The sequence below is a fragment of the Mobula hypostoma genome, chromosome 5, assembly GCF_963921235.1.
Source record: "Mobula hypostoma chromosome 5, sMobHyp1.1, whole genome shotgun sequence".
NCBI classification, from domain to species: Eukaryota; Metazoa; Chordata; class Chondrichthyes; order Myliobatiformes; family Myliobatidae; genus Mobula; species Mobula hypostoma.
Window position 1 is genome coordinate 191,847,826 of NC_086101.1, and position 25,510 is coordinate 191,873,335.

The 25,510-nt window shown below is 47.3% G+C and overlaps 1 protein-coding gene across 2 annotated transcripts in view; it reads left to right on the top strand.

The window, feature by feature from the left end:
* Nucleotides 1-2,289: 2,289 nt before the first annotated feature.
* znf131 (zinc finger protein 131) overlaps nt 2,290-25,510 on the top strand; it is a 43,893-nt gene continuing 20,672 nt past the window's right edge. Inside the window, exons 1-3 of one of the 2 annotated variants that reach the window (XM_063047743.1) lie at nt 2,290-2,371; nt 12,673-12,811; nt 14,248-14,349. In XM_063047743.1, coding sequence (XP_062903813.1) covers nt 12,682-12,811; nt 14,248-14,349 — 232 coding nt within the window. In that variant the 5' untranslated portion in view covers nt 2,290-2,371; nt 12,673-12,681. Of the gene's footprint in view, nt 2,414-12,672; nt 12,812-14,247; nt 14,350-25,510 lie in introns of both variants that reach the window. The other variant, XM_063047744.1, reaches the window with a different exon arrangement.

Genomic DNA, 25,510 nt, shown 5'->3' on the forward strand with positions numbered 1-25,510 from the left:
GGTTTAGTTCCTCTAGCAATGAAGGACAATATTCCATTTGACTTCTTGAAAGCCTGCTGCATCTGCAAACCAACCTTTTGTGATTCATGCACAAATACCCCCCAAGTCCCTCTGTACAGCAGCAAGCTGCAATTTTTTTTACTATTTAAATAATCTGCTCTTCCACTTTCTCTTCCAAAGTGGATGACCTCGCCTCTCCCAACATTGTATTCCATCTGCCAGACCCTTGCCCACTCGACCTATCTATATCCCTCTGCAGACTCTCCGCATCCTCTGCACAATTTGCTTTCCCACTCAATTCAGTATCATCAGCAAACTGAGATATATTACGCTCATTCCCCTCTTCCAGATCGTTAATGTATATCGTGAACAATTGTGGGCCCAGCACCGAGCCCACACTCTGTGACGCTGCTGCGAGTCCGTGTCTCATTACACCTCTGCACACAAGTGGTTATCCATAAGAAAATAACTCACTGCTCTGATGAACTGAGCTGCACACAATACTTAAAGTGGAGGCTCACAAGTTTTTGATTAGTCAGAGGTTCCAGGGAGAAGGCAGGAGAATGGGTTTGAAGTAAATCAGGCATGAGTGAATGGCGGGACAGAATCGATGGGCCAAATAGCTTAATTCTGATCTCCAGTCCTGATGAAGTGTCTCGGGCTGAAACATCACCTGTTCATTCCTTTTCATATAGATGCTCTCTAACTTGCTGAGTATGTTAGTCTGGATTTCCAGCACCCGCAGAATCTCTTGCAGATGTATATAAAGATGCCAGAAAAGGGCCAGAAACATCATGAGGATTCTTTTTTTTGTTGGTTCATCCATCGATGAAGACCTCGACACCATTAGTACTTTTTACGAGGTCGAGTTGCTAGCTCGATGGAAAGCGTGCCTGGGAGCAGCTTGACTGGATTTGAACTCGGGAACCTTCGCTCCTGGAGTCCGGCGCTGATGTCACTGCACCACCAGCCGGATTTTTTTTGTTGGTGTCGAGACTAGCACTTGATTTGGATTTAAGTGAGGGAGAGTTGCGCAGCGTCAGCCTCACTCTCTCTTCCCAATTCCCATCTGGATCCAGTGGCAAGACAAGAGTTGAGACGGCTGGAGATGGGACTAGGCGCAGTGGATGACCAGGACATCTTCTGTGTCTTGTCCTGCTCTGTGCATTCCACGACACTTGCAGAGACCGCCTTCTTGACAGTTGGACTTTCCATCGGTCTCATCTGCTCATTCCGCCGGAGTCTGTCTTCACATGCTGGGATAGACAACTCCCTATCTCACCGAGGGTTTGAGACCCGTCGGCTACCCTCACCTGGTTTAGCCGGCTTGTCGAAGCCGTTGCCTGGGGTGTGGCCTCTATCACATGCAAACAGCTACGGGGAGCCACAGGTGAGAGCTGAGTGCCAGGTGGGACCCAAAGGTGGGCAAACTGCCTTGTAAAGGACGCGAGGATTCACATGCACCATGTTTACGGACTGTTTGCCCCACTCCCATCATCAGGGAGGAGGCCACGTAGCATCCTTGCCAAAGTACGTATGAATCACTATATACAATTGTGAAATTCATGTCCTTGCAGGGACACTCAATAAATCCATATTAGAATAATAACCATAACAGAATCAATGAAAGACTGCACCAACTTGGGCATTCAACCAGTGTGCAAATACAAAAATAAAGAAATAATAACAAATAAATAAGCAATAAATATGACTAGTCCTTGAAAGCAAGTCCATAGGCTGTGGGAATGGGGTGAGTGAAGTTATCCCCAGGTTCAGGAGCCTGATGGTTGAGAGGTAATAACTGTTCCTGAACGTGGTGGTGTGAGTCCTGAGGCTCCTGTACCTCCCTCCTGATGGCAGCAGCGAGAAGAGAGCATGGCGTGGGTGACAACTTTTCGTGTAGATATGTTCAATGGTGAGGAGGGCTTTACCCGAGATGGACTGGGCCTTATCTGTAGGCTTTTCCTTTTCCTTTCAGGGGTATTGGTGTGTCCATACCAGGCTGCAATGCAGCCAGATACTATACTCTCCACTGCACACTATTGTTTCCAATTCTGATCCTATGATTCATGGTCTATAATATTCCAACATATCACCCGCTCCCTCTGCCTTTGCTGCCGATTATTTTGAACCTTCGCCCAGCCGTGGACTCATCCCTCTCCGCCCCACTCGCTGACCAACGCCGCTGTTGCTGAAGCCGGATCAGGGCCCGGTTACTCTGGCAACTGCCCGCGTCCCCTCCTCCCCCACCCCCTCTGCGCCGCCGGTTGTCAGGGTGAAAGGTCAGCTGCCGCACGGGCTGCCGGGAGAGTGAGGCCTCGTCCGACTCACGGAGCGGCGGGAAGGGAGCGGTGCGCTCTGCTCGGCACAGGTCAGGTCCCGGTTCCGGTCCCGGCTGGCCGCCGGTGAGATGGTCAGTGGCGGCGGCCGGACGGCAGCGATGGGCGAGAGGGGAGGGGGGAGATGTGAAATGCGCGATGTGATGACGTAACGGCAGTCGACTGTCGCCGCCGCGAGGGCGGGAGGTGCCGCCGGCTCTTTCCCCTCACATCTCTCTCAGCCTTAGGGCTGGGTGAACACCCGGGACGGTCGCCAGCGATGGCAGAGCTGTTTTTGGTGCATTACTGCGCGAATTATCCGATTTTTCTGCTCGAGTTGAAAGCCCAAAAGTAGGCCTTCCGGTGCTGATGCGGTAGATAAAGTGGCACCACCCATTTGACCGGATACTCCTTCACCGGGTGATTGAAGTGTGTTCCCATCTTTTATTGGTGGTTTGTGTGTTGATTGATGGGAAGCAGCGGCTTGTCATTGGTGGATCTGATGGGAGTCAGTGGACAGTCATTGATGGGTTTGGGGCTGTTTGATGGGAGACAGCAGACAGTCATTGGTGGGTTTGGGGCTGTTTGGTGGGAGCTAGCGGGCAGTCATTGGTGGGTTTGGGGCTGTTTGGTGGGAGATAGCGGGCAGTCATTGGTGGGTTTGGGGCTGTTTGGTTGGAGCCAGCGGGCAGTCATTGGTGGGTTTGGGGCTGTTCGGTGGGAGCCAGCGGGCAGTCATTGGTGGGTTTGGGGCTGATCGGTGGGAGCCAGCGGGCAGTCATTGGTGAGTTTGGGGCTGTTTGATGGTGATATCAGAATCAGGTTTAATATTATCAGCAAACGTGAAATTTGTTCTTTTGTAGCAATCAGTACATAGTATAAAACTATAAGTTACAATAAGAAGTATGCATAAAATTAAGACCACAATATATAAAAATTAAATTGAATAAATAGTGCAAAAAGGAAGGGGAAAGTACTGAGGAACTGTTCGTGAGTTTATTGTCCATTCAGAAAAATGATGACGGAGGGGAAGACGCTGTTCCTGAGTGTGTGTCTTCCAGCTCCTGTACCTCCTCCCTAATAGGGTTAGGCTTCTTTGTCTTTTAAAAGTGGTTCTGGTACTGTTGGTGTCTGTGATAGAGACCCACCGCATTCAACATCAATAAGACCAAGAAACTGAGAACTTCAGGAAGGGGAAGTTGAGGGAACACAACCCTCATTGAGGGATCAGAAGTGGAAAGGGTGAGCAGTTTCAAATTCCTGGCTGTCAGCCTCTCTGAAGATCTATCCAGGGACCCAGCTGTTGATGCAATTACAAAGAAGGTACATCACCAAGACACTCATAAATCTCTGCAGAGGTACCATGGGGAACATTTTAACTGTCTGGTGTGAGGAGGCATTGCACATGAATGGGAAAAGCAGAGAAAGTTGCAAACTCAACCAACACCATCGTAGGCACTAGCCTCCCCAGCATCAAGGACAATTTTGAAAGGCAATGCCTCAAAAAGACAGCATACATCATTAAGGACACCCAACACCCTAGACATGCCCTCTACAAAAGGGCTGTTTGATGGGAGATAACAGACAGTCATTGGTAGGTTTAGACTATTTCATGGGAGACAATGGGTTGATATTGGTGGGATGGGACCATTGGTGGGTTTAGGCTGTTTGATGGGTGGCAGCAGGCTGTCGTTGGTGGTTTGGACTGTTTAGAAACAATGGGGCTGGCATTGGTGGGTTTGGACTGCTTAATGGGAGATAGTGGGCTGTCATTGGTGGATTTGGACTGTTTGGAGACAACGGGCTGTCATTAGTGGGTTTGGGCTGTTTGATGGGAGACAATGGGCTGTCATTGTTGGGTTTAAACTAGTTGGGAGAGAGTGGGTTGTCATTGGTGGGTTTAGACTGTTTATTGAGAGACAACAGGCTGCCATTGTTTGATGAGAGATTGTAAGTGGTACAAGGTCTTTTCCTATTGGATGTTGATTGTTGGGAAGGTCTGATCATCATTGGTGGATTGGGGTACAATTCGTAAGTTGTTTTTTTAAACAGGAGATTCTGGAAATCCAGAGTAACACACACAAAGTCCTGGTGGAACTCAGCGGGTCAGGTATAAACAGTCATCATTTTGGATTAAGACCCTTCATCAGGACCAATGAAGGGGTCTTGGCCCGAAACGTTGACTACTTATCCCTCTTCATGGACCTGTTGAGTTCCTCCAGGACTTTGTGTGTGTTACTCTGGAAAGTTGGGTTATTATTGATGTTTGTACTGAGGTACAGTGATCAAACTTTGTTTTACGTACCATCCTTCCATTTTGTCTCACCACATCAGTGCATTGAGGTGGATCAAGGTAAAACAATGAAGTGTTACAGATACAGAGAATGTGCAGTGCAGGCAGAAAATACGGTGCAAGGCCGTAATGAGGTGGATTGTGAGGTCAAGAGTCCATCTTATCATACCGGAGAACAATTCCCTGTGGACTCAGTGGCCACTTTATTCAGTACCTCCTGTACTAACAAAATGGCCACTGAGTGTATGTTCATGATCTTCTGTTGCTGTAGCCCATCCGCTTCAAGGTTTGATGTGTCGTGTGTTCAGCGATGCTCTTCTGCACACCACTGTTGTAACGCATGTTACTGTCGCCTTCCTGTCAGCTTGAACCAGTCAGGCCATTCTCCTCTAACTTCTCATTAACAAGGCATTTTCACGCTCAGAGCTGTCAATTGCTGGATTTTTTTTTTAATCTTTTTTTTGCTTCACTTTCTGTAAACTCTAGAGACAGTTGAGCGTGAAAATCCCAGGAGATCAGCAGTTTCTGAGAAACCACCAGTCTTGCAAAAGCAGTCATTACAAGGTTAGGGACACTTAGATCACGTTTTTTCCCCATTCTGATGTTTGACCTGAACAACAACTGAATCCGAGAGAAGCTTGAAGGTTGGCTGTCTGCCAGGAGGCAAAGTGGGGGAATAAAAGAGGCCTTTACTGATTGGCTGTGAGTGACCAGAGATGTTCAGCAGGGGTCAGTGTTGGCACTGCTTCTTTTCTGGTTCCATGTTAATGATTTGGATGATGGAATTGATGGATTTGCGGCCAAGTTTGTGGACCATGGGAAGCTAAGTGGAGGGGCAAGTAATGTTGAGGCAATTATCGTGCAGGATTCCCCAAAGGTTAACTTGAAGGATGAGTTGGTGGTAAGGAAGGCAGATGTAACGTTAACATTCATTTCAAGAGGACTAGAATATACAAGGCGTAATGCGGAGGCTTTATAAGTCATTGGTCAGACCGAAATTGGATTATTCAGAACAGTTTTGGACCCCTTATCTAAGAAGATATATTCTGGCATTGGAGAGGGTTCGGAAGAGGTTCACGAAAATTATTCCAGAAATGGAAGGGTTAATATATGAGGAGCATAACAGGAGGAGATAGCAGAGGTACTTAATGAGTACTTTGCTTCAGTATTCACTACAGAGAAGGATCTTGGCGACCATAGTGATGACTTGCAGCGGAATGAAAAGCTTGAGCATGTAGATATAAAGAGGATGTGCTGGAGCTTTTGGAAACCATCAAATTGGATAAGTCACCAGGAGCGGATGAGATGTACCCCAGGCTACTGTGGGAGGCGAGGGAGGAGATTGCTGAGCCTCTGGCGATGATCTTTGCATCATCAATGGGGACGGGAGAGGTTCCGGAGGATTGGAGGGTTGCGGATGTTGTTCCATTATTCAGGAAAGGGTCTACAGACAGCCCAGGAAATTATAGACCAGTGAGTCTTACTTCAGTGGTTGGTAAGTTGATGGAGAAGATCCTGAGAGGCAGGATTTATGAACATTTGGAGAGGCATAATATGATTAGGAATAGTCAGCATGGCTTTGTCAAAGGCAGGTCGTGCCTTACGAGCCTGATTGAATTTTTTGAGGATGTGACTAAACACATTGATGAAGGAAGAGCAGTAGATGTAGTGTATATGGATTTCTGCAAGGCATTTGACAAGGTACCCCATGCAAGGCTTATTGAGAAATTAAGGAGGCATGAGATCCAAGGGGAAATTGCTTTGTGGATCCAGAACTGGCTTGCCCACAGAAGGCAAAGAGTGGTTGTAGACAGGTCATATTCTGCATGGAGGTCAGTCACCAGTGGTATGCCTCAGGGATCTGTTCTGTAACCCTGACTCTTTGTGATTTTTATAAATAACCTGGATGGAGAAGTGGAGGGATGGGTTAGTAAATTTGCTGATGACAGAAAGGTTGGGGGTGTTGTAGATAGTGTGGAGGGCTGTCAGAGATTACAGTGGGACATTGATAGGATGCAAAAATGGGCTGAGAAGTGATAGATGGAGTTCAACCCAGATAAGTGTGAGGTGGTTCATTTTGGTGGGTCAAGCATGATGACAGAATATAGTATTAATGGTAAGACTCTTGGCAGTGTGGAGGATCAGAGGGATCTTGGGGTCCGAGTCCATAGGACGCTCAAAGCTGCTGCACAGGTTGACCATGTGGTTAAGAAGGTGTACGGTGTATTGGTCGTCATCAATCGTGCCATTGAGTTTAGGAGCTGAGAGGTAATGTTGCAGCTATATAGGACCCTGGTCAGACCCCACATGGAGTACTGTGCTCAATTCTGGTCACCTCACTACAGGAAAGATGTGGAAGCCATAGAAAGGGTGCAGAGGAGATTTACAAGGATGTTGCCTGGATTGGGGAGCTTGGCTTATGAGAATAGGTTGAGTGAACTCGGCCTTTTTTCCTTGGAGCAAAGGAGGATGAGAGGTGACCTGATAGAGAGGCATTGATCGTGTGGATAGTCAGAGGCTTTTTCCCAGGGCTGAAACGGCTAGAACGAGAGGGCACCAGTTTTAAGGTGCTTGGAAGAAGGTACAGAGGAGATAGCAGGGGTAAGTTTTCTATTCAGAGAATGGTGAGTGCGTGGAATGGGCTGCTGGCGGCGGAGGTGGAGGCGGCTATGATAGGGTCTTTTAAGAGACTGCTGGACAGGTGCATGGAGCTCAAAAAAAATAGAGGGCATAGGTAACCCTAGGTAATTTCTCAGGTAAGGACATGTTGGGCACAGCTTTGTGGGCTGAAGGGCCTGTATTGTGCTGTAGGTTTTCTATGTTTCTATTTGACGACTCTGTAGCTTAGAAGAATGAGAAGGTTGGATGTGGAGAGGATGTTTCCAAAGCAGAAGAGTCTAAGACTAGAGGGCACAGTTTCAGAATTGAGAAATGTCCATTTACAGCAGAGATGAGGAGGAATTTCTTTTGCCAGACGGTGGTGAATCTGTGGAATTCATTGCCACAGACGGCTGTAGAGGCCAAGTCATTGGGTATATTTAAAGTGTAGTTTGATAGATTCTTGACTAATAAAGGAGTCAAAGATTACGGGACGAAGGCAGGAGAATGGGGTTGAGAGGAATAATAAATCAGACCTAATGGAATGGTGGATCAGACTCGATGGGCTGAATGGCCTGCTTCTGCTCCCATGTCTTATGCTTCTGTGCATTGAGTTGCTGCCAGATGATTGGCTGCTTCGCTGAGCAGTTGGACCTGATAAAGTGGCCACTAAGTGAACTTGTACCTTCAGATGAGTTCTGCTTTTGGGGGTTCGCAGCCGTGGTAAAGCCGTAAAGTTTAAATGTCCGCCATTCTCTGTGGCCTGGTTCCCCTGCTGCGGTTCTTTGTTCTATTATTTCCAGCGAGCTTCCAGCACAGGAAACCTGCTACAAATTAATTTTCACTCCTCCGTCAGGGTGTCACTGTTATACAATCTGCTTCCTGTTTCTGGTTTCTCTCGCACACGATGGCATATTCTGGTGAACTCTCACTGGGGGTATTAGTCCCAGTCGAGTCGACCCACTTAGAACTTAGAGCAGTGCAGTATCAGACTCTCGTGGACCACAGAGCCAGGGATCCGTGTCTTCTCTCCCCCACCTGCCCATCATCTCCCACCTCACCTGGATGCACCTGGCACCTGTCACCTGCCGGCGCAGCTGAGGATGCTCTGGGGGCAGCCCGCAAGTGTTGCCCCACTTCCTGGAGGCAACACAATGCCTAGCAGAGCAACACAACCCCGGTGTAACAAGCCCCTTTGCCCCCACCCACCCACCCACCCACTCATACAGGTCTCCAACACCACGACAGCTCTCCAACCTCTGACCCCCAGACATCAGGTCTCTAGCTTCAGCCTGCCCGAGGTGTCACTGATTTTGGTTTGACCTTCAGGCTTCAATGCCAGACAAGCTCAGAGCTCTGACTCGGTGACCAGGCCCTTGTGACTCCTCTCCTTTGCCTGCCCCGCATCCACCTCACCTGGATCCTGCAATCACCGACCAGCCCCCGTTCCACTCCTCCCTCTCACCTCTTCATTCCTCCCACCTCCCCTCCACGCTCTCAGCCTGAGTCGGGGTCTTGGTTCAACAGGTCAAGCTCTCCTTTCCGTCCGCAGATACCGCCTGACCCTCTGAGTTCCCCCAAAAGCAGTTTCTTTGCCTGAGACCCAGACGACGTGGAGGCAATGGCTGTTAGGTGCTATCAAAATGAGAGACAAAAACCTTCTTCATGTTCAATATCATGATCGTCAATGTGACCCTCACAGTCAGCACCATAGGGGTCACCGTTGCCCAGAAGCTCAACGGGAAATGCCTCATGGACTGTGGAACACAACTGCACGGTAGTCTCGCGGTTGTCACGGTAGCATAGTGTTAAAGGAATGCTATTTTAGCCCGGGATGTTCCGAAGTTCAGAGTTCAATTCCAGTGCTGTCTCTAAAGATTTTGTACGTTCTCCATTTGACCTTGTGGATTTCCTCCGGGTGCACCGGTCTCCTCCCACAGTCCAAAGACGTACAGGTTAGGAGGTTAATTTGTTATTGTTAATTAGACTAGAATTAAATGGGTGCATTAGTGACCGGTGTGACTTGTTGGGGCACAAGGGCCTGTTTCATGCTGTATCTGTAAATAAATTTAAAATAAGTACAGGCCCTATGGCCCACACTGTTATGCAACCTCTTAACCTACCTTAAGATCAGTCTAAATCTTCCCGCTACACGGTCCTCTGCTTTCTTTTTAACTATGTGCCTGTCCCTTACTTAATGGTATTGGTCCATGTATAAAACAGGTTGGGAACCCCGCTTTAGAGGCTTGATGTAGAGATGGTTAGATGGGAGGTTTAGGATCGGATTCTTGGGTATGGGGAACTGAAGGCACAGGGGTTTATTTTGTTGCCTTGTTCCCTTTTGGCAACTGCGCATTGTATGTGGTGAAAGTCCAGACTTATTCTCAGCTGCTTGAAGTCAAGAGGCTATGTTGCAACTTTATAAGTTTAGGCCACATCTGGAGTATTGTGTACAGTTCTGGTCACCCCACTACGGGAAGGATGTCGAGGCTCTGGAGAGGATGCAGAAGAGGTTCACCAGGATGCTGCCTGGATTAGAGGGCGTGTGCTATAACGAGAGGGTGGATAAACTCGGGTTGTTTTCTCTGGAGCGACGGAGGCTGAGGGGAGATCAGAGAGAGGCTGATAAGATTATCAGAGGCATAGAGAGAGTGGATGGACTGTATCTTCTTCCCAGGGTTGAAATGTCTAGTGCCAGAGGGCGTGGATTGAAGGTGAAAGGTGTCGGTTCAAAGCGGGTGTGAGGGGCAAGTGTTTCACTCAGAGAGTGCTGGGTCCCTGCAATGTGCTGTCTGGTATGGTGGTGAAGCCAAATACATTGGAGGCAATTTACAGACATTTGGATAGGCACATGGATGTGAGGAAGAATGGGGGGAGGGATATGGACATGGTGTAGGTAGGAGGGGTTAGGGTTTGAGTGTTTTTGATTTGTTTTTTAGTTGGTTCAGCACAGTGGAGTGGGCCAAATGGCCTGTTCTTGTGCGGCACTGTTCTATGTTCATTGTATCAGGAGCAATCAATGTTCAAAGTAAATTTATTATCAAAGTGTGCATATGTCACTGCATACAAGCCCGAGATTTATTTTCTTGCAGGTACTCACAGTAAATACAAAGAAACCCAATAGAATTAATGAAAGACTGTACCCACAATAGGACGGGCAAATGGCCAATTTGCAAAAGATATCAAACTGTGCAAATACAAAATGAAAGAAAAAATAATTAATAAATAAATAATAAGTATTGAGAATAGGCAATGATGAGTACCTGAAAGTGAGTCCGGTTTAGTGGGAACAGGGCAGTGATGGGGTGAGTGAAGTTATCCCCTCTGGTTTGAGAGACTGACGATTGAGGGCTAATAATTGTTCCTGAAGCTGGTGGTGTGGGTCCTGAGGCTCCTGTACCTCCTGTCCAACGGTAACAACAAGATGAGAGCATGGCCTGGGCGGTGGCAGATCCTCATGATGGATGTTGCTTTCCTGTGAAAATGCTCCACATCTTATCATGAAATCAACCTTGTGTAAGACAGCAAATCTGCTTGATGCTTCCCCTCTGTGCATGCTGTGTGCTAATTCCATCCCCATCTCCAGCTCCAGTCATTACACAACACTACCCTGCTCTCTCCTCTCGTCAGCTGCTCCCGTCGATGCCGGTTACTTTGAAATGAATCATTTGTTTCACAAATGAAACCAATTGCAGGCAAATTAATATAGAACACGGAACAACACACCCACAAAGTGCTGGAGGAACTCAGCAGATCAGGCAGCCTCTGTGGAGCGGAATAAACAGTCCACGTTTCCGTCCCAGGTCCATCGGGACCGGAAAGGAAAAGGAGAGGAGCCAGGTTAAGAAGGTGGGGGGAGGGGAAGGTCTACAAGCTAGGAGGTAACACACATCAAAGTTGCTGGTGAACGCAGCAGGCCAGGCAGCATCTGTAGGAAGAGGTACAGTCGACGTTTTGGGCCAAGACCCTTCGTCAGGACTAACTGAAGGAAGAGCTAGTAAGAGACTTGAAAGGGAGAGGGGGAGGGGGAGATCCAAAATGATAGGAGAAGACAGGACGGGGAGGGATGGAGCCAAGAGCTGGACAGGTGATTGGCAAAAGGGATACGAGAGGATCATGGGACAGGAGGCCCAGGGAGAAGGAAAAGTGGGGGGGGGGAGAAGCCCAGAGGATGGGCAAGGGGTATAGTCAGAGGGACAGAGGGAGAAAAAGGAGAGAGAGAGAGAAAGAATGTGTGTATATAAATAAATAATGCATGGGGTACAAGGAGGAGATGGGGCTAGAAGGCGATGGGTGAAGCCGGGTGCTTGGTGGGGGGGGGGTGTGGAATGAAGTAAGAAGCTGGGAGGTGATAGGTGGAAAAGGTAAAGGGCTGAAGAAAAAGGAATCTGATTGGAGGACATACAACAGTACAGTACAGGTCCTTCTGTTTGTGATGTTGTGCTAACTTTTTACTATACTCTGAAATTGGTCTAAATCATCAGAGCTGTACATTTTCATCTAGATGCTTTATGCATAAGCATATTACTCATTTTATTTATATATTTATTTTTTGGCATGTTATGTCCATAGATCCCTCAATGTTCTGCACAATTTGATTGTTAAGAAGGTACATGGTATGCTGTTCTTCAGTAGTCGGGAGATTGAGTTCAAGAGCCATGAGTTAATGTTGTAAATCTATAAACCCTGGTTAGACCACACTTGGAGTATTGTGGCCATTCTGGTCACCTCGGTATAGGAAGGATGTATACTTACAGAATGGTGCCAGAATTGAACTCCAAAACGCCCCGAGCTTTCATAGGGTCACGCTGACCACGATGCTACCGTGGTTTGAGCAAGCTCTTTGGAGCGAAGGAGGATGAGAGGTGAGTTGACAGAGGTATCAAGATGATTGAAGGCATACTTCAAGTGGACAGCCAAACTTTCTGCTGGGCCGCCAATGGCTTATATGAGGGGGCATAATTTTAAGGTGATTGGAGGAAAGTATTGGGTGGGGGGGGGGAATGTCTGAGGTAAATTCTTTACACAGGAAGTGGTGGGTGTGTGGAATGTGCTGGTGGTAAAGGCAGAAAAATGAGGGGCATTTAAGAGACTTAGATAGACACATGGATGGTAGAAAAATGGAGGGTTATGTGGGAGGGAAGGATGAGATTGATTTTAGAGTAGATTAAAAAGTCGGCACAACAGTGGGCTGAAAGGCCTTTACTGTTCTTAATGTTCTATGTTTTAGGTCATTGATCCTTTCTCAACTGTAGCGCATAACACATGGAGCAGAATTAGGCCATTCTGTCCATCGAGTCTGCTCCACCATTCCATCATGGCTGATTTATTTTCCCCCTCAACCCCATTCTCCTGCCTTCTCGCTGACCCAGAACTTGGAACTCACTCACTCAGAACTCTGAACTCTTCAGCAATTCTGTTTTTAAATGTTAACCCTCATGGTGGTTTGTGGGTTCTTTGCAGTAATCCGATATGGAGGCGGAAGAGATGTTGATGGATAGTGTTGATGAGGTGCCAAGCCACTACTACAAGCTGGTGTTAGACCGGCTGAATGAGCAGCGACAGCAAGAGCAGTTTACAGACATCACCCTCATTGTGGATGGTCAGTATTTCACACCTCTTTTCAAACTGGAATGGGTCCTTGGGAGAGCTCTATCCTTTTGACGCGGACTTGTTACTTGTAATGTAAAACAGCAGCACAGAAACGGGCCCTTTGGCCCATCGACTGATTCTGTTAATCTGCCTAGCCCATTGACCCACACCGAGGCGATAATCCTCCATAACCTCCCATTTTATGCTAACTTCTCTTAAATGTTGAAAATGGAATCTGCATCCACTACTTCCGCTGGCAGCTCACTCCACATTCTCACCACCCACCCCCTGAGTGAGAGAAGTTCCCCTTAAGTATTTCACCTTTCACCCTTTACCCATGACCTCTAGTTCGAGTCTCGCCCAACCTCAGTGGAAAAATCCTCCTTGCATTTACTCTAAGTATACCCCTCATAATTTCGTACACCTCCATCAAATCTCCTCTCATTCTCCTACACTACAGGGAATTAACTCCTAACCTATTCAACCTTTCCCTGTACAGTTAAAAAATACTTGTCTTGTATTCGGACCATACAGATCAAATCATTACACAGCACATTGAGGTAAGTCAATAACAGAGTGCAGAATAAAGTGTTACAGTTACAGAGAAAGTGCAGTGGAGCTAGACAATAAGGTGCAAGGTCATAACAAGGCAGATTGTGAGGTCAGGAGTCCATTAAAGTAATTAAACGAGTATTTAAATGCCCGAGTAAACTAATCCCTTCTGCCTACACAATGTCCGCAGCACTCCATTCTCTGCACATTCATGTGAGTTCCGAGGAGCCTCTTAAACACCTCTATCATATCTGCACCCACATTCCAGGAACCCATCACTCTGCGTGTAAAATTAAAGAAAATGTCCTGCACCTCTCAATCAAATTTACCCCCTCAACTTAAACACATGCCTTCTAGTATTTGACATTTTGACCCTGGGAAAAGTTGGAGAAATTCCCTTTTGAATTCTCAAAAGTTCAAGGTAAATTTATTATCAAAGTACATATATGTCACCATATACAACCCCGAGATTCATTTTCTTGCGGGCATACTGAATAAGCCCATAATAGAATAATAACCATAATAAAATCAATCAAAGACCGCGCTAACTTGGGCATTCAACCAATTTAGGAACAGCTTCTTCCCCTCTGCCATCAGATTTCCGAATGACTTTTGAATATTACCTCACTATTTTGCTTTCATTTTGCACTTTATTTATGTTTTAATATATTCTTATTGTAATTTATTGTATTTTTTAATGTATTGCACAACAGAACAAAATTCATGATACCTGTCAGTGGTAATAAATGAATTCTGGTTCTGAATGCCATCCGGTGCCCACTGCGTCCTGTTTGACCAGGTGTGGGCACTGTCTTTGGCATGGCTGTTTGCTGGAAACTGGTCAGAGCATCGCTGGCGTCTCATGGAGAGTGAAATGGCATTGTGTTCCCACAGGTCACCATTTCAAAGCCCACAAGGCCGTCCTTGCTGCCTGCAGCCAGTTCTTTTGTCGTTTCTTCCAGGACTTCAGGGAAGAAAACTTGGTTGTGATTGAAGGTAAGTTTTGGCAATGAGTTCACTGAGATAAGAGGATTTTTTTTTTGTTTCAAGTCAAGTTGAGTTTATTGTCATTTGTACAAGCACAGGTGATGTACAGCTTCAAAAACTGCAATGCTCTTGTATGGACCGGATACAGGTTGGGGAATTAGAAACATAGGAACATAGAAATCTACAGCACATTACAATGTTGTGCCGACCGTGTGGCCTATGGGCTTTGTACAAGACCAGGTACAGGTTGGGGAACTGCTCTCTGTGAGACCAGATTCCAGAAGTCCAGTCAGCGGTGGGAGCAGAGCACTTGAAAGACTTTCCTCACAGGTCGGCGATGCTAGTATAAAAGGAGGGCTTCGCAGGCGTTTGGACATTCCGGAGGCCCAATCAGCAGCGGGAACAGGACGTTTCAAAGTAAATAAAAGTACAGAAGGAACAAGCAGGGTGGTTTCTGTTGGGAGTAGGCCAGTGGTGAGAGTGAGAGCATAATGCTCGGACTCAAGAGGCCAAAGAAGACGCCGAGCCCAAAGACACGGGTTAGTAGAGTTGTTCTTGGTTGCCCATCGTACAGTGCAGGCAGGATGGCAGATATGCCAGTGCAATGCTCCCCCTGTCGGATGTGGGAATTCATGGAACCTGATGGTTTCCCTGATGACGACACCTGCGGGAACTGCAGCCAACTCCAGCTCATGAAAGACGCAGTAAGGAACTGGAGCTGGAGTTGGATGAACTAAGGATCATCCGGGAGGCAGAACAATCGATAGATATGATTTTTGAGCTGGTGGTTTTGCCCAGAATGCAGAATTCAGGGAGTAGATGGGTGAACACTGAGAGAGGTGAAGGGAGAAGGAAGTCACTGCAGCCTCCCCCTGTGGCCATTCCCCTCAGCAACAGGTATACCCCTTTGGATACTGCTGAGGGGGATGACCTATCTGGGCAAGGCAGCAGCAGCCAGACCAATAGCACTGTGGCTGGCTCTGAGCCTCAGTAGGGTAGGGTCAGGCGAAACAATAGTTATAGGGGACTCAATAGTTAGGGAAACAGGTAGAAGATTCTGCGGCAGCAAAAGAGAAGCCAGGATAGTGTGTTGTCTCGCGGGTGTTAGGGTACAGGATGTCTCTGAGCGGCTGCAGAGTATTCTTGAAGGGGAGGGTGAGCAGCTGGAGGTCGTGGTACATGTTGGTACCAATGTCATAGGCAGGAGAGGGGTAGAGGTCCTGCACAGTAAGTTTAGGGAGTTAGGTTGAAGAGCAGGACCTCCAAGGTGATAATCTCCGGATTACTCCCAGTGCCATGAACTAGGGAAGGTCAGAACAGGAAGATAGCACAGATAAATGAGTGGCTGAGGAGATGGTGCAGGGGGCAGGGTTTCAAGTTCTTGGTTCATTGGAACCGTTTCTGGGGAAGGGGTGACCTGTAGAGGTGGGACGGGACAGGTTGCACCTGAACTGGAGGGGAACCAATATCCTGGGAGGGAGGTTTGCTAATGCTGTTGGAGAGGTTTTAAACTGGATTTGCTGGGGGGTGGGAACCGAAGTGAAGAGGCAGAGGATGGAGAGGTTGGCGCACAAGTAGAGACAACTTGTAGGGAGTTTGTGAGGAAGGATGGGCAGATAATAGAGCAAAAATGCACTCAGCCAGATGGTTTGAGATGTGTTTATTTTAATGCAAGGAGATCTTAACAAGGTGGATGAACTTAGAGCGTGGGTCAATACATGGAACTATGACGTTGTGGCCATTACAGACACTTGGATGTCTCAGGAGCAGGAATGGCTGCTGAGTGAGCCAGGCTTTAGATGTTTCAAAGAGGACAGGGAGGGAGGCAAAAGAGGTGGGGGGGGGTGGCACTGCTAATCAGGGATAGCATCACGGCTGCAGAAAGGGAGGAAGTCATGGAGGGATTGTCTACTGAGTCATTGTGGGTGTAAGTCAGAAACAGGAAGGGGACAATAACTCTACTGGGTATTTTTTTTAGACCCCCCCCAATAATAATAGAGATATCGAGGAGCAGATAGGGAGGCAGATTCTGGAATGGTACAATAATAATAGGGTTGTTGTGATGGGAGATTTTAATTTTCCTGATATTGATTGGCATCTCCTTAGATCAAGGGGTTTAGATGGAATGGAGTTTGTTAGGTGTGTTCAGGAAGGTTTCCTGATACAATATGTAGATAAGCCATCCAGAGGAGAGGCTGTACTTGATCTGGTATTGAGAAATGAACCTGGTCAGGTGTCAGATCTCTCGGTGGGAGAGCATTTCGGAGACTCTAATCACAACTCTATCTCCTTTACCATAACGCTGGAGAGGGATAGGAGCAGACAATTTGGGAAAAGAATTTGGGGGAATATGATGCTATTAGGCAGAAGCTTGGGAGCAGGTGTTCGCAGGGAAATGCATGGCAGAAATATGGCAAACGTTCAGGGAACATTTGCATGGCGTTCTGCAGAGGTATTTTCCATTGAGGCAGGGAAAGGATGGTAGAGTTAAAGAACCATGGTGTACAAAGGATGTAGAAAATCTAGTTAAGAAGAAAAGAAAAACTTACGAATGATTCAAGAAACGAGGTTTGTTAGAGCTCCAGGGTGCCAGGAAAGAGCTCAGGAATGAAATTAGAGCTAGAAGAGGCCATGAGAAGGCCTTGGTGAGCAGGATTAAGGAAAACTCCAAGGCATTCCACAGGCATGTGAAGAGCAAGAGGATGAGCCATGTGAGAATCAGGTGCAATGGTGGAAATGTGTGCTTGGAGCCAGATGAGGTAGAGGAGGTACTTAATGAATACTTTGTTTCAGTATTTGCCAATGAAAAGGACCTTGACAATTATGAGGATGACTTACAGTGGACTGACACGCTTAAGGGTATAGACATTAAAAAAGAGGATGAGATGTACCCCAGGCTACTCTGGGAAGCGAGGGAGGAGATCGCTGAGCCTCTGGCAATGATCTTTGCATCATCAATAGGGACGGGAGAAGTACCAGAGGACTGGAAGGTTGCAAATGTTGTTCCCTTGTTCAAGAAAGGGAGTAGAGATAACCCAGGAAATTATAGACCAGTGAGTCTTACTTCAGTGGTGGGCAAGTTGTTGGAGAAGATTCTGAGATGCAGGAGTTATGAGTATTTGGGGAGACGTAATTTGATTAGGGATAGTCAGCATGGTTTTGCCAAGGGCAGGTCATGCCTTATGTGCCTGAGGTAACTAAACACATTGATGAAGGTAGAGCAGTGGATGTAGTGTATATGGATTTTACTAAGGCGTTTGATAAAGTTCCCCATGCAAGGCTCATTCAGAAAGTAATGAGGCATGGGATCCAGGGAGACATTGCTTTGTATATTCAGGATTGGTTCGCCCACAGAAGGCAAAGGGTGGTCGTAGATGGTTTCTATTCTGCATGGAGGTCGGTGACCAGTGGTGTTCCACTGGGATCTGTTCTGGGACCCCTCCTCTTTGTGATTTTTATAAATGACCTGGATGAAGAAGTAGAAGGGTGGGTTAGTAAGTTTGCCTTCTAGTTGGGGGTGTTGTGGATGTCACACACAAAATGCTGGAGGAACTCCGTAGGCCAGACAGCATCTATGGACAAATGAACATCTGCAGATTTTATCCTGTTTGTGGGGTGGATAGCCTGGAGGGTTGTCAGAGGTTATTGCAGGACATTGATAGAATGCAGAACTGGGCTGAGAAGTGGCAGATGGAGTTCAACCCAGATAAGTATGAGGTGGTTCATTTTGGTAGACTCTTGGCAATGTGGAGGATCAGCGAGATCTTGGGGTCTGTGTCCACTCGAAGCTGCTGGCAGGTTGACAGTGTTGTAAGAAGGCGTATGCTGTGATGGCCTTCATCAACCGCGGGATTGAGTTCAAGAACTGTGAGGTGATGTTGCAGCAATATAACACCTTGGTTAGACCCCATTTGGAGTACTGTGTTCAGTTCTGGTTATCTCACTACAGGAAGGATGTGGATACTATGGAGAGAGTGCAGAGGAGATTTACAAGGATGTTGCCTGGTTTGGAGAGCATGCCTTATGAGAATAGGTTGAGTGAACTTGGCCTTTTCTCCTTGGAGCGATAGAGGATGAGAGATGTCTTGATAGAGGTGTATAAGATGATGAGAGGCATTGATTGTGTAGATAGCAAGGGGCTTTTTCCCAGGGCTGAAATGGCTAAGATGACAGGGCATAGTTTTAAGATGCTTGAAAGAAGGTACAAGGGGGATTTCCGAGGTAAATTTTTCACTCAAAGAGTGGTGAGTGTGTGGAATGCACTGCCAGCGACGGTGGTGGAGGCCGATACAATAGGGTAATATAAGAGACTCTTAGATAGGTACTTGGAGCTTAGAAAAATAGAGGGCTATGTGGTAGGGCAATTCTAGGCAGCTTCTAGAGTAGGTTACATGGTTGGCACAGGGTGGAGAATTGCTTTGAACAAGACCAGATACGGGGTGGGGAATTGCTTTGTCGACCGGCTTCACTTGGTTCACCATATCAGCCAAGGTGGCCGGGTAGTGTAGCATTGCAGTACCAGTGATCACCGATCAGGGTTCAATTCCTGAATTCCTGCCACTGACATTCCACCCGCCCCGCTCTGTCCACAAGGGTTTCTTCCTGCTGCTCGTTTACTCCCACACATCCGAAAGATAAGGGTTTTGGTTAGTGAATTGTGAGCCTGCTATGTTAATGCCTCTTGTGGGCCACCCAGCACCATCCTTGGTGATTTAACTTAGTGCAGACAATGCATTTTACTGGATGTTGCAATAGACCATAAACATTGGAGCAGAATCAGGCCATTCAGCCCATCGAGTCTGCTCCGCTATTTGATCATGGCTGATTTATTATCTCTCTCAATCCCATTCTCCTGCCTTCTCCCCATAATCTTTCATGCCCTGACCTATCAAGGATCGGTTAACCTCCGCTTTAAATACACCCAATGACTTGGTGTCTACAGCTGCCTGTGGCAATGAATTCCACAGGTTTACCATCCTCTGGCGAAAGAAATTCCTGCTCCTCTCTGTTATAAGTGGACGTCCCTCTCACTGAAAGTTGTGCCCTCCGGTCCTAGACTCCCCCACCATAGGAAACCTATGACAAATAAAGCTAAAACCTTTAACCTCCCAGAGGCCATTCACTTTAATTTCTCTTCCGATTCCTTCACTGGCCTGTCTACCTACAGCCTCCTCTAGATATTAAAGCAATGGCACCTCATTTTCTGCCTTGGTGGCCTCCAACCTGATGTCTTGAGCACTGCTTTCACTAACTTGCAGCAACTGCTTCCCCACTTTCTTTCCCTGATCCCGATCACTCCATGTCTTCTCCCTCCCTACCCCGTTGATCTGCATTCATCCCTCCTGGCCGCCTACCCTGTACTCCATGGTCCGCTGTGTTCTCCTTTCAGATTCCTCCATCTTCTTCAGCCTTTTCCACTTTCATCTGCTCTACCTCTCTTTATATTCCTTCCCTTAGTGCCCCTTATCCTCCCCCTTCTCCCATGGTTCACTCCTTCACTTTCAAATTCCACCTTCTTCAGCCGCTTACCTTTTCCACCCATCACCAGCTTCTTACTTTATGCACTCTCCTCCACCCCCCCTACCCTCATCTGGCTTCATCTATCACCTTCTAGATTGTACTCCTTCCCTCCCCTTCCCCCACCTTCTTATCCTGACTTCTGCCTCCTTCCCTTCCAGTCCTGAAGAAGGGCCTCGGCTTGAAACGTTACACGTTTATTCATTTCCATAGACGTGCTGAGTTCCTCCAGCATCTTGTGTGTGTGTCGCTCTGGATTTCTAGCATCAGCAGGATCTCTTGTGTTTATGATCAAGAGGGAGTGGGGTGGGAGCTCCTCTCTTTCTTTTCATTCCTGGTGAATGTGGGGATCTCAATGAAACTATTGAATATTGAACGATCTAGATAGAGTGGATGTGGAGGGAGTGTTTCCCATTGTGTGGGAAGTCTAGGACCAGAGGGCACAGACTCATAATAGAGGGTGTCCGTTTAAAACAGAGATGAGGAGGAGTTTCTCCAGGCAGAGGGTGGGTGGTGAATGTGTGGAATTCATTATTACTGATGGCAGTGGTGCCAAGTCATTGGGTGTATTTAAAGCTGATGTTGACAGGTTCATGATTAGTCTGGGTGTCAAAGGTTGTGGGGTGAAGGCAGGAGAATGGGGTTGAGAGGGTTAATAAATCAATCATGGAATGGCGGAGCAGACTCGATGGGCCGAATGGCCAAATTCTGCCCCTGTGCCTTGTGGTCTAAGGGTCTCGCCTGGCGCTGTTGACTATCTTCTTTCCCTCCACAGATGCTGCCTGATCTGCTGAAGCTCATCAGCTTTTTGTGTTGGTCCTGATTTTATTTATTTATTCATTTACGGGATCTGGGTGTCAGCATTTGTTGCTCGTCCCTAGTTGCCCATGAGGAGGTGGTGGTGAGCTGCCTTCTTGAACTGCTGCAGTCTCTGAGGTGTAGATGCACCCATAATGTACCTACAGAATCTCTTGTCTCTCCCTTGTATAGTTCCTGCCTGTTATTCTTCCTGTGTATCATATTGTGTGTTGTCTGAACTTCAGCCTCCGATGCCTTGCCCCATTCCAACTTGATGGGCTGAATGGCCTAACCCTTCTCCTATATCTTATGTGTAAGTGTATTGGAAGACTTTTTCTTCCCGAGGGAGCTGCCCAGACTCCTGTGCTGGTTGGGAGACTGGCTGATTTTGAGAATGCACTGCCAGTGAAGCTGGTGGACTCAGATACAGTCACGGCAGTTACAGGCGCCTTGGCCCACACTTACCTGAGCCACTCGGGCAGACCCAAGTCCAGGCAAATAGGATTAGTGTAGATGGCCGAGAAAAGAGGCCGGGGTGGACGTGGAGGGTTGAGAGGCCTGTTTCTCTGCTCTACCCCTCTATCAACCTGTTCATCAAGTGTGAATGATCAGCTTTCTCGTTTCTACGTATTAGGAATTCTGCTGTGGTGTGTTAGTCAGGGTGCAGCGTGCAACTAAAAATGACATTGAACAGTTGTAAAAAAAACAAAGTATTGTATAAAAATAAAGCTAGAGGTTACAGCATGGATATGGAATAAAATGTGCATAAACACATAAATCCCAGAATGAATTTACAATGTAAACAGCATCATAAAAGTGACACACACAAAATGCCGGAGGAACTCAGCAGGTCAGGCAGCGTCTATGGAAATGAGTAGATAGTCGACCTTTTGAGCCAAGAGGGTCTTTGGCATTTTGTGTGTGTTTGATTTCCAGCATCTGCAGACTTTCTCAAGTTTATTATAAAACTGGTTCAAAGTGTTTGCAGCGCAGGGCAGAGACGGATAATCCAATCAGTGGTCACTTTATTAGGTACCTCCCGTACTTAATAATTCAGCCACTTTCAAATGGCGGAGCAGGCGTAATACCCTCATGCTGCTGCATCTTACCATCCTATCCCAGGCCCAACGATATCAATATGCTTCTTTAAATCTCATCACATAAGGATTATGTGTGTGTCTCGAGAGCAGGGTTCCTAACCTTTTTGATGCCATTTACTCCTACCCCTAACCAAGGGGTCCGTGGACAACAGGTTGGGATCCCCCTGTTGGAGAGGAAGGTGGATGAAGCTGAGACAGTTAGCCAGGATCTCCAAGGCTTCAGGCTTGGCATATCTCTCAGAGCAGGTCACTCAGCAGTTCCTGGTCTCTCAATTGTGTCAGGAGATACCTTTACCTAATTGTCCTCAGAAAGGCACTTGGGACATGGAGGGAGCTTCGAGGAAAGAGGACCGGGTCGAGACAACAGAGACTTATGGAGAAGAGGAGTTCGTTGGGTAATAAAATGGACGAGTTCACGGCGCTAGCCAGACGTCAGAGAACGTTTTGGGAGTTCAGTGTTATGTGTTTCACTGGAACGGGGCTGCACGAGGACATACCCGATCAAAACTTTTCCATGGACGGCTTCCAGCCCGTTCGAGCTGACCGGAAGTGTACTGAGAGCAGTAAGAGTGAAGGAGTTGGGTGTTTACTGTTCTGGTTAACAACAGATGGTGCAATCCGGGTCATATTATGATCAAGGAACGTACTTGTAGACTGGATATTGAACTTTTTACTGTTGGACTTCGGCCACATTCCACCAAGATACAACACTGGGCGGCACGGGAGGTCGTTCCTGCCTGTGGCCATCGAACGTGCAGCTCCTCCCGTTGAGGGTCAGACACCCTGAGCCAATAGGCTAGTCCTGGATTTATTTCCATCTGGCATAGTTTGCATTTTGTTGTTTGATTGTTTGTGGATTTTGTATTACTATATTTATGCTTTATTCTTGGTTGGTGCGCTGTAACGAAACCCAATTTCCCTCGGGATCAATAAAGTATATCTATCTATCTATCATTTCAGGTGAAGACAGATTCAGTTGAGTTTTTTGTCATATACGATATACACAAAATGTTGGATGAACTCACCAGGTCAGGCAGCACCTATGGAGGGGAATAAACAGTTGGCGTTTCAGGCTGAGACCCTTAGGCGGTTCTTATAACTCCTGGTGTCAGATTGTATTGATTTAGCCATGAAACTCTGTGGGATGTTTTGGATTACCGGTGCCATACAAGTGAAAATTGTAATACTATTGTAAACACAAGAGATTCTGCAGATGCTGGAAATCCAGAGTAACACACGCTCAAATACTGGAGGAACTCAGCTGGTCAGGCAGCATCTGTGGTGGGGAATAAATAGTCAACATTTTGGAAGGGTCTTGGACCAAAGCGTTGACTGTTTACTCCCCTCTGTAGATGACGCCTGACTTCCCAGTTCCTCCAGAATTGTGTGTGTGTTATTTGGATTTCCAGCATCTGAAGAATCTCCTGTGTTTATTCTTGTTAATGAGCGCAGAACAGCAGAACTGTGCGCAGAACAGCAGAACGGTGCACAGGACAGCAGAACAGCAGAACTGTGCGCAGAACAGCAGAACGGTGCACAGGACGGCAGAACGGTGCACAGGACGGCAGAACGGTGCGCAGAACAGCAGAACTGTGCGCAGAACAGCAGAACGGTGCACAGGACGGCAAGACAGTGCACAGGATGGCTGGATGGTGCACAGAATGATGTACAGAACACAGGATGGTGCACAGAATGGCAGGACGGTGCCCGGAATTGTGTACAGAACACAGGATGGTGCACAGAACGGTGTACAGACTGGTAGGATGGTGCACAGGACAGTGCACAGAATGGTGTACAGAACACAGGACAGTGCACAGAATGGTGTACAGACTGGTAGGATGGTGCACAGGACAGTGCACAGAATGGTATACAGAACACAGGACAGTGCACAGAATGGTGTACAGATTGGTAGAATGGTGCACAGGACGGTGTACAGAACACAGGACAGTGCACAGAATGGTGTACAGAACACAGGACGGTGTACAGAATGGTGTACAGAACACAGGACGGTGCACAGAACAGTGGGGGAAACTGAAGTAGTGCAGAGAGTAGTGCTAAAGTAACAATCACAGAAGAGATAGAGTGAGGGGTTCAAGATGTGACGACACCCTGGGGAAGAGGATGTGAAATAGACACCATCCTTTCACAATTAGGCATGAGCATTCCTCCAGCCTTACTCACCTGGTAAGGGTCCTTGTAAATTCTTTTTTTCTCTCCACCACCACAAAATTGTCTCCACCACCAACTCAAATAGAAAGACATGTTCCTCTTTCTGTCTCTGTCTGTCATTCTCTCCCCCTCTCCCCCTCCCCCTCCCCCTCTCCCCCTTCTTTCTCCCCTCTCCCCCCTCTCTCCCCCTCTCCCTCTCCCCCCATCTGTCTTGCTCTTGCTCTCTCTCTCTCTTTCCACCAAACATCTCCATTTTTCAGTTCATTGATCCCTGTGAAGGAGAGCTGGCTGTGAGTACCTACCCCTCTTCTCAGCATCCACTCTGCTGGTCCCTACACGGAGAGCCATTTGTTTTGGACCATGGCCACTGCCTGCCCTGATGTCAGGAAGGAGAGAGCATTCCTGCACATTTCAGAGTTTACAACAATGCTGAGGGGCTGACGACTTCTCTGTTGCCTTTCGGGAAGCCTCTGTCGATGTAGCAGGGTCGCTATGCTCTTGAGCCTGTCTGAAGCAAATGGTGACAGGGCCACAAGGAAGGTGAGTCAGTTTGAGCAGGTTGTGATGGGGCTCATGCAAAACAGAGGCTGTCCTTGTCTTCCTGTGATGCCGTGGTCACAAAGTGGTTAGCCTAACACTTTACGGTGCTAGTGATCAGGGATCAATTCCCGCCGCTGTCTGTAAGGAGTTTATACGTTCTCCCCATGACAGTGTGAGTTTTCTCCGGGTGCTCTGGTTTCCTCCCACATCTCGAAGACATGCAGGTTGGTTAGGGTTAGTAATTTGTAGGTATGCCACGTTGGTGCCTGAAGCATGGCGACTCCTGCGGGCTGCCCCCAGCTCATCCTCGGGCTGTGTTGGTCAGTGACACAAACGACGCGTTTCACTGTATGCTTCAACGTTTTGACGTAAGTGTGACAAATAAAGCTTACCTTTGTGTTAGGGCTGAGTAACTGGCATTTCAGCACCTGACTGAGTTCGCTTACATTGTCAGAGCAATGAATTGGTAAGAAGTGAGCCACCTGAATTCAAATCGCAGCACCTTCAAATAGGTCTGACTAATCTGGTTTCACCAAATTATATGCTGTGGAAATGAATTGGAATTGGGCCATCGTTTAACCAGGGCAGCTACTTATTTGCGACAACTCTTGAAGAACAAAAACTAGTCCCGAAAATAGCTGGCAATCCCTTCTTCTCTTTGGGACATTATGCTGTTTAATTGGGACATGAGGCTTGCTGAACAGTTTCTATCTAGTGTCAATCAAGTGCACTTGTTGTGGCCGTTAGACACTACACCATGATTAGAGCAGACAGCTTTTAAATGGCGTCAGTTGTGTCTGCTCATGTTGTGTTATTCCAAATCAAAAAGCAGTGATTTTTGATAACTTGGCTCATGGATTATGATGCTGTTTCATGCAGGAAGGCAATGAAGGCAGTCCATTATCTGCACTGGGTGTCAGTGCTGATATTGTTCACTTATAGTCAATCAATAAAACTCGGCAGCGTAGAGCGGATCAATTCCACTGTCGATAGCTGTTAGCAACTAATGCACACTTCTATAGTACTGTGGTAATATTCTAATGTGT